At 61.1% G+C, this 10,625-nt stretch overlaps 2 protein-coding genes across 8 annotated transcripts; one reads left to right on the forward strand and one right to left on the reverse strand.

Annotated features, from left to right (window-relative positions):
• Positions 1-574: 574 nt before the first annotated feature.
• On the forward strand, positions 575-5,046 carry LYPLA2 (lysophospholipase 2). 4 transcript variants are annotated; one of them, XM_059997953.1, is made up of 10 exons: positions 614-697; positions 2,153-2,256; positions 2,523-2,554; positions 2,682-2,747; positions 3,222-3,269; positions 3,361-3,431; positions 3,572-3,645; positions 3,723-3,824; positions 3,926-4,099; positions 4,192-5,046. In XM_059997953.1, exons 2-10 carry the CDS (start codon positions 2,179-2,181, stop codon positions 4,240-4,242), a joined length of 696 nt encoding a protein of 231 aa, XP_059853936.1. In that variant the 5' UTR covers positions 614-697; positions 2,153-2,178; the 3' UTR covers positions 4,243-5,046. The 4 variants fall into 4 exon arrangements, with proteins under 4 accessions (XP_059854098.1, XP_059853936.1, XP_059853859.1 ...); XM_059997876.1 differs by having other exon boundaries at positions 4,249-5,046; XM_059998115.1 differs by lacking the exon at positions 2,523-2,554 and having other exon boundaries at positions 575-697.
• A 58-nt stretch (positions 5,047-5,104) lies between these two features.
• GALE (UDP-galactose-4-epimerase) lies at positions 5,105-9,657 on the reverse strand. Of its 4 annotated transcripts, XM_060016009.1 has the most exons (11): positions 9,597-9,657; positions 7,776-7,996; positions 7,514-7,629; positions 7,312-7,425; positions 6,902-7,078; positions 6,515-6,628; positions 6,353-6,419; positions 6,163-6,248; positions 5,976-6,053; positions 5,643-5,757; positions 5,298-5,494 (listed from the first exon to the last, which is right to left on the reverse strand). In XM_060016009.1, exons 2-11 carry the CDS (start codon positions 7,894-7,896, stop codon positions 5,436-5,438), a joined length of 1,047 nt encoding a protein of 348 aa, XP_059871992.1. In that variant the 5' UTR covers positions 7,897-7,996; positions 9,597-9,657; the 3' UTR covers positions 5,298-5,435. The 4 variants fall into 4 exon arrangements, with proteins under 4 accessions (XP_059871982.1, XP_059871971.1, XP_059872002.1 ...); XM_060015999.1 differs by lacking the exon at positions 5,643-5,757 and having other exon boundaries at positions 5,105-5,494; positions 9,606-9,657; XM_060015988.1 differs by lacking the exon at positions 5,643-5,757 and having other exon boundaries at positions 5,105-5,494.
• Positions 9,658-10,625: the final 968 nt, after the last annotated feature.

Here is a 10,625-nt window from a genome sequence, read left to right on the forward strand (position 1 = left end):
GTCATTATGTCCTCAACGCTGTGATTTTACACTGTATAGAGCATTTCCACACGGCCTCATTTGAGCCTAACAGCAAAGCTGTGAAGTAAGCTGGGTGGTTATTGTCACCGTTTTACAGCTCAGGAAGCAGGTGCAGGGGCAGCATCACAGTGTAATCCTGAGGTTGCTGTTTACTTCCCTCCCCTGAGCCTCAGTTTCCTCATCTTTAAAGTAAGGTTGGAAGACTAGATGGTCTCAAAGTGTCTTTTCAGCTGAGTGTATGACTTTATCCATGACCCTGGAACAGGACGTGAGGGCCAGTGGTGGAAACCCAAGACCATAAATGGATGGGAAGGTGGGAAGCTCTGCTAGTGTGAGGAATGCCTCTCCTTCAGGACAGGTTTCCTCCAGGAGATGCACGGGTGGTGGGAGCAAGTGGGAGCCACGGAGGCACTGTCTAGATTCGGCCGGAGACTCCGTGGCTTGGTTATGGGGAGTGGCCCCACCGTACCCAACATGGCAGCTCCTATCTGAAGAAACCCCGACGCCCACTTCCGGGTTCCGTACCGCTGGCCAGGCTACTTCCGGCAGCGCGATGGCTGGGTTCCCGGGACTCGAACGGAAGTTCCGGCGGGGGCGGCAGAGGGGGAAGAGTGTGTGTCTGTGCGGGAGAGAGAGGAGAATCGCCCGAGAGGTCTCGAAATCCCCAGGAGTGGAGGTACCGTGGTCCGGGGCCAGCAGGCCCGGGGAGGGCACTGGCGGGGCATCGGCCCACCGCGAGGGTACTGGCGAGTGGGGAGGGGCAACCGCAGTTGTGAGGGATGGGGGTGGGGAGTGAGGTGCGAAGAGGCGCTGGCCGGTCTGGGGGACTTTGGGGGCAGAGAGGGGGAGGAAGATGGGGTCCCGGTGTGATGAGAGGGACTTCGGGGTCGGAAGTGGAGGATCCCATTGTGGGGCGGGTGCTCTCCAGGGTCAAAGGTAGAACGCCCCTTTGTGGCCAGAGGCGGGTCCGGGGTCAGGATAGAAATTGTCACTGTGGGGAGGGCGACTCTCGGTCAGAACAGAAGTTCCCATTGTGGGGAGTGGGAGACCATAGGGCAGGGTGGAAGTTTCTACTGTGGCGAGGAAGACCCCAGGTCAGGGGGGAAGGCACCACTCTGAGAGGAGGGGCCTGGGGTGAGGGTGGAAGTATCTCTGTGGGGAAGAAAGGGAATCTCAGCTTAGGACAAAAGGTGCATTCCTGTGTGGGAAGAGGAACCCCAGGGTCAGAGATGAGGGATCCTACTGTGCGGAGGGGCGCTCGGGGGAGAGGGGAGGGGGAAGCCAGTTGGTGGGGTGGGAGGGGTGGGCGCTGCTAGGAAGGGTCGGCACTTAGGGGCAGGTAGCAGAAGCTGCCGGGGAGTTTGGAGGATGCTAAGGACGGGAGGAGCCAGCCAGCTTGGCATTCTTTTGTGCGTTTGGGAGTCCCAGAGCATGGTCGAGCTGGGGGACCTATTTGGAGTCAGTGGGCAGCAGCAGGTGGCCTCATACAGGGGGGCGGGGGGCACTGTTTAGGAGGTGGGTGGTGGATCGGAGTTTGTGTGCCTTCTGGGGACATGGGCAGCTCCCAGGGGCTCTGAGAAGGGCTGAGCCAGAAGGCTGATGGGGGCTGGATGGGAGGGAAGTTGGAGAAAATGTGTGTGGGGTTGAGGGTAGGGATTGGAAACATATTTCCCGGCAGTTTTCCTTCCCTTCATTTCCCAGTAGGGCCGGGAGTTGGGAAGGAGGGGACGCAAGGGCTCTAGAGAAGGGGGATGATTGGAGAGCAGGGAGAGGAGGCAGTTACCTGCCAACAGAGTGTTAGGTGGGGAGAAGGCAGCAGGGGATGCCCTGGCTCCGCTGCCCCACGGCCCCAAAGCCCTGCCTCTGCCCACCTCCAGCAACCTCAGGCTGTGGGGGGGGCCAGAAGCAGGGCCACTAGGGTGGCTGCCCCTGCTTTTCAGCCCTGGAGTGAAGGCAAACTTCCTGCCCGCTTGCTCGGACCCAGAACTTCTTGCCTGGCTTTTCTTTGTGCCCAGGATAGAACCTGAGGGCTGATGGCCCGGGTAGGCCCTGGGTTTCAGGCTCTGCTTCTGTGTCAGGATTCTCTCCCCTTCCTGGCCTTGCTCTTGACCACTGTCCCGAATGTGCACAGGCCCCAGCCGTGGAGCCCTGCAGTGTATGTGTGGTAACACCATGTCTGTGCCCCTGCTCACCGATGCTGCCACTGTGTCTGGAGCTGAGCGGGAAACAGCTGCGGTAAGGGTCATCTGCTACCCACGCAGCCCCCAAGGGGCCAGCTGGGGAACTGGCTGGAGGGGGCGTGGGGAAAATAGAGGTGGCAGTGAGGAGAGGGCGAGCAGCCTGCAGCCGGGAGGCAGGGGCTTAATCACCTGTCTGGCTGCCACCTCAGTTCCCCTCCAGGTCCTTGGGGGTGAGGGAGGGGTGGCCAGAAGTTGGAGGACAGAGTGAGAGTGATAGCAGGACGGTGACTGCCCTATTCCCCATCTCTGATCCTTTTCCAGGTTATTTTTTTACATGGCCTTGGAGACACAGGGTGAGTGAGCTGGGGAGGGGGTGTTTCTGGGGAAGTGGGGGAGGGCCCAGGGGGCGGGACTGGAGCGGCCTGCGCCCTCCCTTCCTCCCTCTACACATCGGTGTCTTTTCTCTCTTCCCTCCTACAGGCACAGCTGGGCTGACGCCCTCTCTACTATCCGGCTCCCTCACGTCAAGTACATCTGTCCCCACGCGTGAGTGTCACCCCAGCAAGGGGAGGGGCTGAGGATGGGGGGTGGTCCTGTGGTCCCAGGCCTGTTCTCCTGCCGGCTGCATCCTGGGGCCTGGGGCCCAGAGCAGTCACAAGTGCCATCTTCAGCCTTCATCATTCCTGTGGAACCCTCAGGAATAGGGTCCAGCCCCAGACCCAAGGCCTCCTAGACCTGAGACTCCTAGAACTAGCACCCCCTGTACCCCTTCCCCAAGTACTCACCGACTGAGCTGGAACCCCGCACACCGAGTGCTGGGCTGTGCTTCTCCATTGCTACTGCCGATGCCCCCAGCCACAGCCTCCAGCCCCACGTGGCAGGTTGCCTGGCAACACCTTAAACACAGGCCCTGCCTGCTGGGAGGGTTCCCCAGGGGTTGCCCTGCCCCCACCTGGGCTTTCTGCTGTGGCTTCCTCATCCCTCCTGAGCATGACGGCCCCTCTTGCTGTCCCTCCCCAGGCCTCGGATCCCTGTGACACTCAACATGAAGATGGTGATGCCCTCCTGGTGAGTTTGGAGAGGGGGAATAGGAGCTTGAGGGAGCTGCCTGGGGCCAGCCCAGGTCTCCTAGGAGCTGCCAACGCCTCTGCTCCTCCAGGTTTGACCTGATGGGGCTGAGTCCAGATGCCCCAGAGGACGAGGCTGGCATTAAGAAGGCAGCAGAGAACAGTAAGGCCCCAGCCCCTCCTCGGCATCCTCCCTCTCCCCCTCTGCCCGCCGAGGAAAGTGCCTGGCAATACCTGTTTGGCTCCCTTCCTTGGGTCCCTGTGGCAGCTTTCCCTCCACCCAGTCATGCCCCCTCCCCCCAGTCAAGGCCTTGATCGAGCATGAGATGAAGAATGGGATCCCTGCCAATCGGATCGTCCTGGGAGGCTTTTCACAGGTGAGGGGAGAGAGAGGGGGGTGGGGGGTGGGAGTTGAGCTGTGCCCTCATGAGCCCTCATTCTCTCCTTCCTCCAGGGTGGAGCCCTGTCCCTCTACACAGCCCTCACCTGCCCCCACCCTCTGGCTGGCATTGTGGCATTGAGCTGTTGGCTGCCTCTGCACCGGGCCTTCCCCCAGGTGAGTGTCTCCACTACCCCGCTCCTGCCCTCTGTCTCCTTGAGGCTGGGGGATTGCGCCCAAGCACTGGCTTTGCTCTCTGAGTCCCGTCTGGCCCACAGGCAGCCAACGGCAGTGCCAAGGACCTGACCATCCTTCAGTGTCACGGGGAGCTGGACCCCATGGTTCCCGTACGGTTTGGGGCCCTGACAGCCGAGAAGCTTCGGTCCGTTGTCACACCCGCCAGGGTCCAGTTCAAGACTTACCCCGGGGTCACGCACAGCTCCTGTCCTCAGGTCAGTGCCGAGGGGCTGCTTCCCACTCCCGCCCTTCTCCTTCCTCCCTCCAGCCAGGAGCCTCTCACAATACCCCCACCCCCCACCCCCAGGAGATGGCAGCTGTGAAGGAGTTTCTTGAGAAGCTGCTGCCTCCTGTCTAACTACAGTTGCTGGCCCCCAGCGCGGTCCCCCAGCTCATGGGGCACTTGGCACACGCGGCACCATCTTGGATCTGAGCCGGTCGAGCCCCTCTCACCCTCCTGGACCCTTCCTTTTCCCACAGGCCTCTGGGGTAGGCAGGCCAAGGCCTGGCCGGGCCTCCCTTCCTGACTTCAGCCACCTGGCTGTCTGCCGCAGGGGGTGGGCTGCTTTCTTATCCCATTTCCCTGGAGGGGGGGGCCCCCCTGGCAGCAGTATTGGAGGGGCTGTAGGCAGCGGGAGAAAGGGGCCCAGCCGCTGACCCACTCACTCAGGACCTCACTCACTAGCCCCACTTTGGGCCCCTCCTGTGACCTCAGGGTTTGGCCCCTGGGGCCCTACCAGGCCCCACCTCCCACCCTCTCCCGCCAGCTGATTCTGCCCAGATAATCGTGTCTCTCCTGCCTCCACTCCAGCTGCTTCTCAATCATGAATGTGTCTGTGGCCCGGGCCCCCTTGCTGCTGTGGGCTCCCTGCCCCTGCGCAGGAGTGTGGGTGACGGGGCGGAGTCCTTCGAGGGGGCCTCCCCTCAGCCATTCTGACTTGGGGGCTGGGCCCTGCCTCCCCATTACCCTCCGCCCCCGCGGGCCTGGAGCCTGCAGGGCTGGACTGAGGCTCAAGGTCTCCCCCAGCTGCCTCACCCCACATTGTCCCCACTCTAGGGCCAGGGGGAGGTGGGGAGGAGTCATGTCTTGTCTTCTGTCTCCATGTAGTTTTGGGTGTTTTTCTTGTTGTGTCTGGATTCCGATAAAATTAAAGAAATTGCTTCAACTCTTAGGCCTGGATGATTCTATCCAAGGGGTAGAGTGTGATCACGTGCAAGAATCTGCTCCAGTGTAAGAAAACTTTATTTTAAATACTTTGGGAAGCTCCTTCGTAGCAGTATAAATTAGTGCCCGGGAGGAGGGCGTTCCGTGTGTCTCAGGGCCCTGCTTCACCCCACTTGCTCTTGGTGGTCCTCCTGGGTTCCTGGACCCTGTGGAATAGAGACCCCTGATACCTGGTCAGTGGTGCGCTTGGCCTCATGCCTGGTGGGCTGAGTGGGCACCGTTGGGGTCTGAGGTAGGGGAGGCTCTGAGGCCCCTGGGTTCCTCCCAGAGGCTGGAGAGCAGGCAGTTGTTTCTCTTCCTTTTCTGGTCCCTGGTAGGTGAGGGTCTCAGGCCTGCGCGCCAAAGCCTGAAGGATTCTGCTTCTGCCAGCGCCATAGATCTTCACCTGTGATGGGGCGAGGTCTGTGCTCAGGGTCCACGCTGGAGTGCAGGGCCCGCACCACCTTGGACCCCCGGCGGCCCTTTTCCTAGCCCCTGACTCTCTCCCAGGGGCCAGGCCAGCACCCAGGGTCAGGGGTTGGGCTAGCACTCACACATCCTATCCAGCCCTAAGGCTGCTGACCAGCCCAGCTCCTTGAGGGCCAGGCTGGGGTTGGCATAACAGGCAGCCACATCGCCTTCCCGCCGGGCCACCACCTTGTACGGGATCTGCAAGAGAGGGGGCGGTTGTAGCTTAGCTGAGCTGGCCCTAGCCTTATCTGCCAACTTGCTAACCAGGCCCTCAAGAAATGGAGGTCCAGAGCAGGGTCTCGCTCTCAGGCGTCAAGTCCTAAGGCAGGCTTGGGGAGACAGGGCGGTGCTGGGATGCCCGTCATGTAGGTTAGTGGGAGGGGCTGGGGGTGGGTCAGGGTGGGCTGCCAGCCTACCTTCTTCCCCGAGGCCTTCTCCATGGCCACGACCATCTGTAACACCGAATAGCCCGTGCCCGTGCCCAGGTTGTAGATCTGCCCAGAGAGGAGAACAGGGACCGTGCCAGGGGCTGGACTTACTACCCCTCTGGGCCCCATTGGTCCAGGCCTCCGTCTCCTTCCCCTCCCTCCCTTCTCTTCCTACCCGGCAGCCACACTGCTCCTTCAGCTTCCTCAAGGCCGCGATGTGGCCCTTGGCCAGATCCACGACATGGATGTAATCCCGGACGCCTGCAGAGGAGGAGGGGGTGGGGCGCTGGGTGCAGTACAGTCTCTGTCCCACCGCAGTCTCCCTCCCGGCTCCCACTCCTGGCTCCTCCTGGTTCTGAGCTCACCTGTGCCATCCTCTGTGTCATAGTCGTTGCCAAAGACATTTAGTGCCTCCCGTCGTCCAATCGCCACCTGGGGTGGAGGTCAGGTTAGCTTTTCCCAGGACCTTGGCACCAGCTGTAGCCCTCAAGTCTAGGGCCACCCCCTTCCTTTCCCTTCTCCCTTACCTGGGAGACATAGGGCATGAGGTTATTGGGGATGCCCTGGGGATCCTCGCCGATGCAGCCCGAGGCGTGGGCGCCTATGGGGTTGAAATATCGCAGCAGCACTGCATTCCAGGCCTGTGGGACGCAGGTCAGACGATGGGGGTTGGGGTGCAGGCTGCGCGTCCCAGCTGAATCCAGAGCCCACCCTGCTGGTTGTCTATCCCTAGAAAGGAGCAGGGTATCGGGCCCTCCCTGCAAGTGCTGTGACCTCGTGCAAGTCACTGCTGCTTCCTGAACCCCAGCCTCCTCCTTGGTGGAGGCTGATCAGGATCCCGTCCTCAGGCTCGCGGGGGTGGGCTGTGAGGGGTCCGTGAGCGGAGCCACGGCTGAATCAAAGGGGGCCCTCACCTTGTCTGCCTGGCACAGGTCCCGGATCATTTCCTCGATGAAGAACTTGGACTTGCCATAGGGGTTGGTACAGCCACCTGTGGGGTGAGCCTCATCCAGGGGCAGGTACTGGGGGTTCCCATACACGGTGGCCGAGCTGCTAAACACCAGGTTCTTCACCCCGTGGGCCCTCATGATCTGCCCGTGGAGGGGAGGCGTCAGTGGCCTCTGCCTCACACGCTATTCCTGCCCCCTTACACCTCCCAGGTGGGTGGGGCTGAGCTATGGGCTCCCATTTACAGAAGGGGAGACTGAGGCTGAGAGTCAAAGACCTAGCAAAGATGACACAGCTTGGGCTCTGCCACCGTGTTTGGCACTGCGTACCCGGCCAGGGGCCCTCACAGTGTCTGTGTCCTTGCCTCAGGCCTCACCTCCAGAAGCTGGATGGTTCCTGTCAGGTTAACTCGGTAGTAATCCAGAGGCTTCTGCACCGACTCGCCCACAGCCTTGAGCCCAGCAAAGTGGATGACTGCCGTGAAGCTGTGCTGCAGGGTTGCAAAGCTGGGGTCAGAGGTTGCTTACAGGCCTGGCCCTTGGCTATGCCCCTTTCCCGTCTGCCTGCCAAGCACCCACCTTCTTAAAAAGACGCTGTAGGGCTGCCTGGTCCAAGATGTCCATCTCCTCAAACTCCACAGAGTGGCCTGTCAGCTCCTGAACCCGGCGCAAGCTCTCAGGCATGGAGCCCCCTCCTGGTTGGGCACATAGAGGCCATCAAAGTCAGAGAAGATGGGGTGCTGGGTTCCCAAGGGACTGGCCAGACACCCATCTCTTGGAGGCAGAACGCAGGGTTTCCCTTCCATCCCCCTGGGAGCCCCAGCCCCCTCCGCCTGCTCACCACGAATGGCGTTATGGAAGTTGTCGACGACCACCGGCGAATAGCCCGCCTCCAGCAGCTCCAGCACGGTGTGGCTGCCGATGTAGCCAGCCCCACCTGTTACCAGCACCTTCTCCGCCATCGCGCCTGGCCCAGGACGGAGACTCAGAGGTGGCTGAGGCTGCCTGCTCAGGGCCTCCTTCGATCTGGACTCTGGCGTCAGAGGGAGGCAGTGGTGCGTCCTAGTTAATAGGGTGGGTCTGGAGTCAGCCCTGGCCCAAGACTGGATACCATCACTTTCTGGCCTTAGGCCTTGGAGACCACTTCTCTCTTGGCCTTAGTTTCCATCTCTATAACATGGAGTTTATAACTGTCCAACTATCACGTGGTAGTGTGAGGGTCAGATGAGGTGATTTTAAAGGACTGCCACATGGTACAGGTGGGGAGACTGATGGCACAAGTGCCATAACTGACCGGGGGTTGGGAAGATGGAACCCTAGGCTCCACACTGCCTTCCCCGAGGTGTCTGGGGACTGGACAGTTCTGTACAGAAGGAAACAAGGCAGCAGCATTGGGACTCCAAGAGCCCAGGAAGGGGTTCTGTCTGCTCAGACTCGGACCTTCCCAGTCCCTCTGCCATCACTAGGTATAAACTGGCTCCTTGGTTCAGTGACTAATACCTCCTGGGGTAAGCAGCCCCCTGACTCCCTCCCACAAAGGTCAACTGGGAGGAGGCAGGAAATATAGCAGACGGCCTCAGGGTGGGGTCTTTTGCCAGGCAGGCTGAGCCCAGCTCTGGGGTTACAGCACTGCACTCCTGGAGTGGGCCCCACCCCAGGTCAGCCAGGCTGGTTCCGCCTGTGCGGATGCCACTCCCGGCTTGGAGCTAAGGATCCCGCCTAATTCTAGGTGGCACTGAACAGGGTAGTGTAGACGTGGCCTTGGCCCCAGGCTCCACTGTCAGGTGTGCACCACCACCCTGAACAAACTCTACGGGCAGAGACGGTGGAGCGGAGGAGGGGGGCGGGGGAGGAAACTCAGACACTGAGGTCTTTCATTCCGGGCGGCCTGGCCCGCAGCCGCCTTCCTCCGAGCTGCGTCAATCCTCTTCTGGGCTCATCCAGCTCGACTGAACGCCCGCTGCGTGCCAGGCTCTGTATTGGGCACTTTTGCATTATTTTCCTGAATTCCCTCAATATCCTGATGAGGCAGGTGTTATTACTGGCACTTTACAAAAAAGGATACTAAGGTCAGAGAGGTGAAGTAATTGCCTTAAGTCACAAAGCTAGTGCTGGCCGGGCTAGAATCTGGATCTCCAGGATCAAAGCCCCGCCCCTCTCCCCAAGCAGTTCGCCCCCCGCCCCCACTGTTTCCCGCTGGACTCTGCTCCTGACGCTGAAGCCGCCCCCGCCCCCGTCCCACCGAGCTCCATGCACTGTGCGGGCCCCCGGAAAGTGGTGGCGGAGGAGCTATGGGAGGCAGGAAGGTTGGTGAGGCCGGCCTCCCTCCGACTCGCAGAGTGGCCTCGGTCAGCTGTCGCCTCCTCAGTTTTCCCAGTCCGTAAAATGGAGAGGAGGGGGCGCAGGGCCGTGAGCTATCAAGTGCACTTGAGCCTCAGGCTGGGATTCGGGCGGTGGCTCGGAGGGGGCCGAACTAGGAGTGCCTCGGCCGGGAATGAATGAACCCTGGCCACCCCAGCCAAGGCAGCGGGAGCTGCGAGCAGCGAGGGTGGGTCCGCTCTGGCGGGACTCTGCCCAGAACGCAGCCCAGATCCCCGAGACTCTCCCTCGCGCCCGGCGGACCACCCGGCCCCTCGCAAACCCGCCCAGACCCCCCATTCACCACCCGAACCTGCTCCGCACCACGCAACCCGCGCTGCCTCGAACGGCGCCGCCTTCCGAGCTCCGCGCCCAGTCCCTTTAAGAACCGACGGCCCGCCCTGGCCCCGCCTCCTCCACGCCCCCAGGAGACGTGTCAGCGGGGAGACCGCAGTACGGGGCGCCGGGAGGACCAAGGAAGCTACGTCTTCAGGACGCCTGCGCGGCACGTCCCGCAGAGGGCGGTACCGACCCGTGCCTGGGCGGTGGGCGGAGGAAGGCACGGCACGGCCCGGAGCCGCGCCCGCGACCCCAGGCGCCAGCGCTTGTCCCGACCACGGGAGACAGGCGCCGCGCCCCAGGAGATGGGGCTTCTCAGGGGCGCCCGGCAGCCGTCCCGCGGCGGGAGCCACAGCCAACCGCGGGGCCGAAGACCGCGGCTCCACGCTCGCCCGCAGGTTTTCCACTGTTTTCGCAGCTGCCAAACTCTTTCTTTTTAGTAACCCTGGCATGAAGCAGATGGCTGCCTGGAACAGAGGCGAGAGGGACGGCGCCGAAGGACGGGAACGGGTAGGGGTCGCCCAGAAGCTGCCGTTCTGGAAAGTCTAGTTTAAAAACCCGCCAAAGGGAACTTCTCTGTCGGTCCTGTAAGACTCCGTGCTCCCAATGTAGGGGGCCCGCGGTTCGATCGGGGAACTAGATCCCGCATGCATGCTGCAACTAAGAAGTCCATATGCCGCACCTAAAGATCCCGAACGCAGCAACGAAGACCAGGCATAGATTAGATTAGATAGATAGACCCGGCGTAGCTGGATTAGATTAGATAGATAAGATGGTTAGATTAGATATTTTTTTAAAAAAATACCGCTAAGGGAGCCCTAAAACTAAAACAGGAATTACAGCGCCAATTGCGGTCAGCCTGGAACGGTTTGCACGCTGCCTACCATAATAGTACGTTAGAAAATGGTGTTCTGTTTTTGTTTAAAATAAAGGGAGGGCTAAGGAATGATGTGTATAAAGGCATGACATACTGAATGATGAAACCCGAGCAAAG

The sequence above is a fragment of the Delphinus delphis genome, chromosome 1, assembly GCF_949987515.2.
Source record: "Delphinus delphis chromosome 1, mDelDel1.2, whole genome shotgun sequence".
Classification (NCBI taxonomy): domain Eukaryota; kingdom Metazoa; phylum Chordata; class Mammalia; order Artiodactyla; family Delphinidae; genus Delphinus; species Delphinus delphis.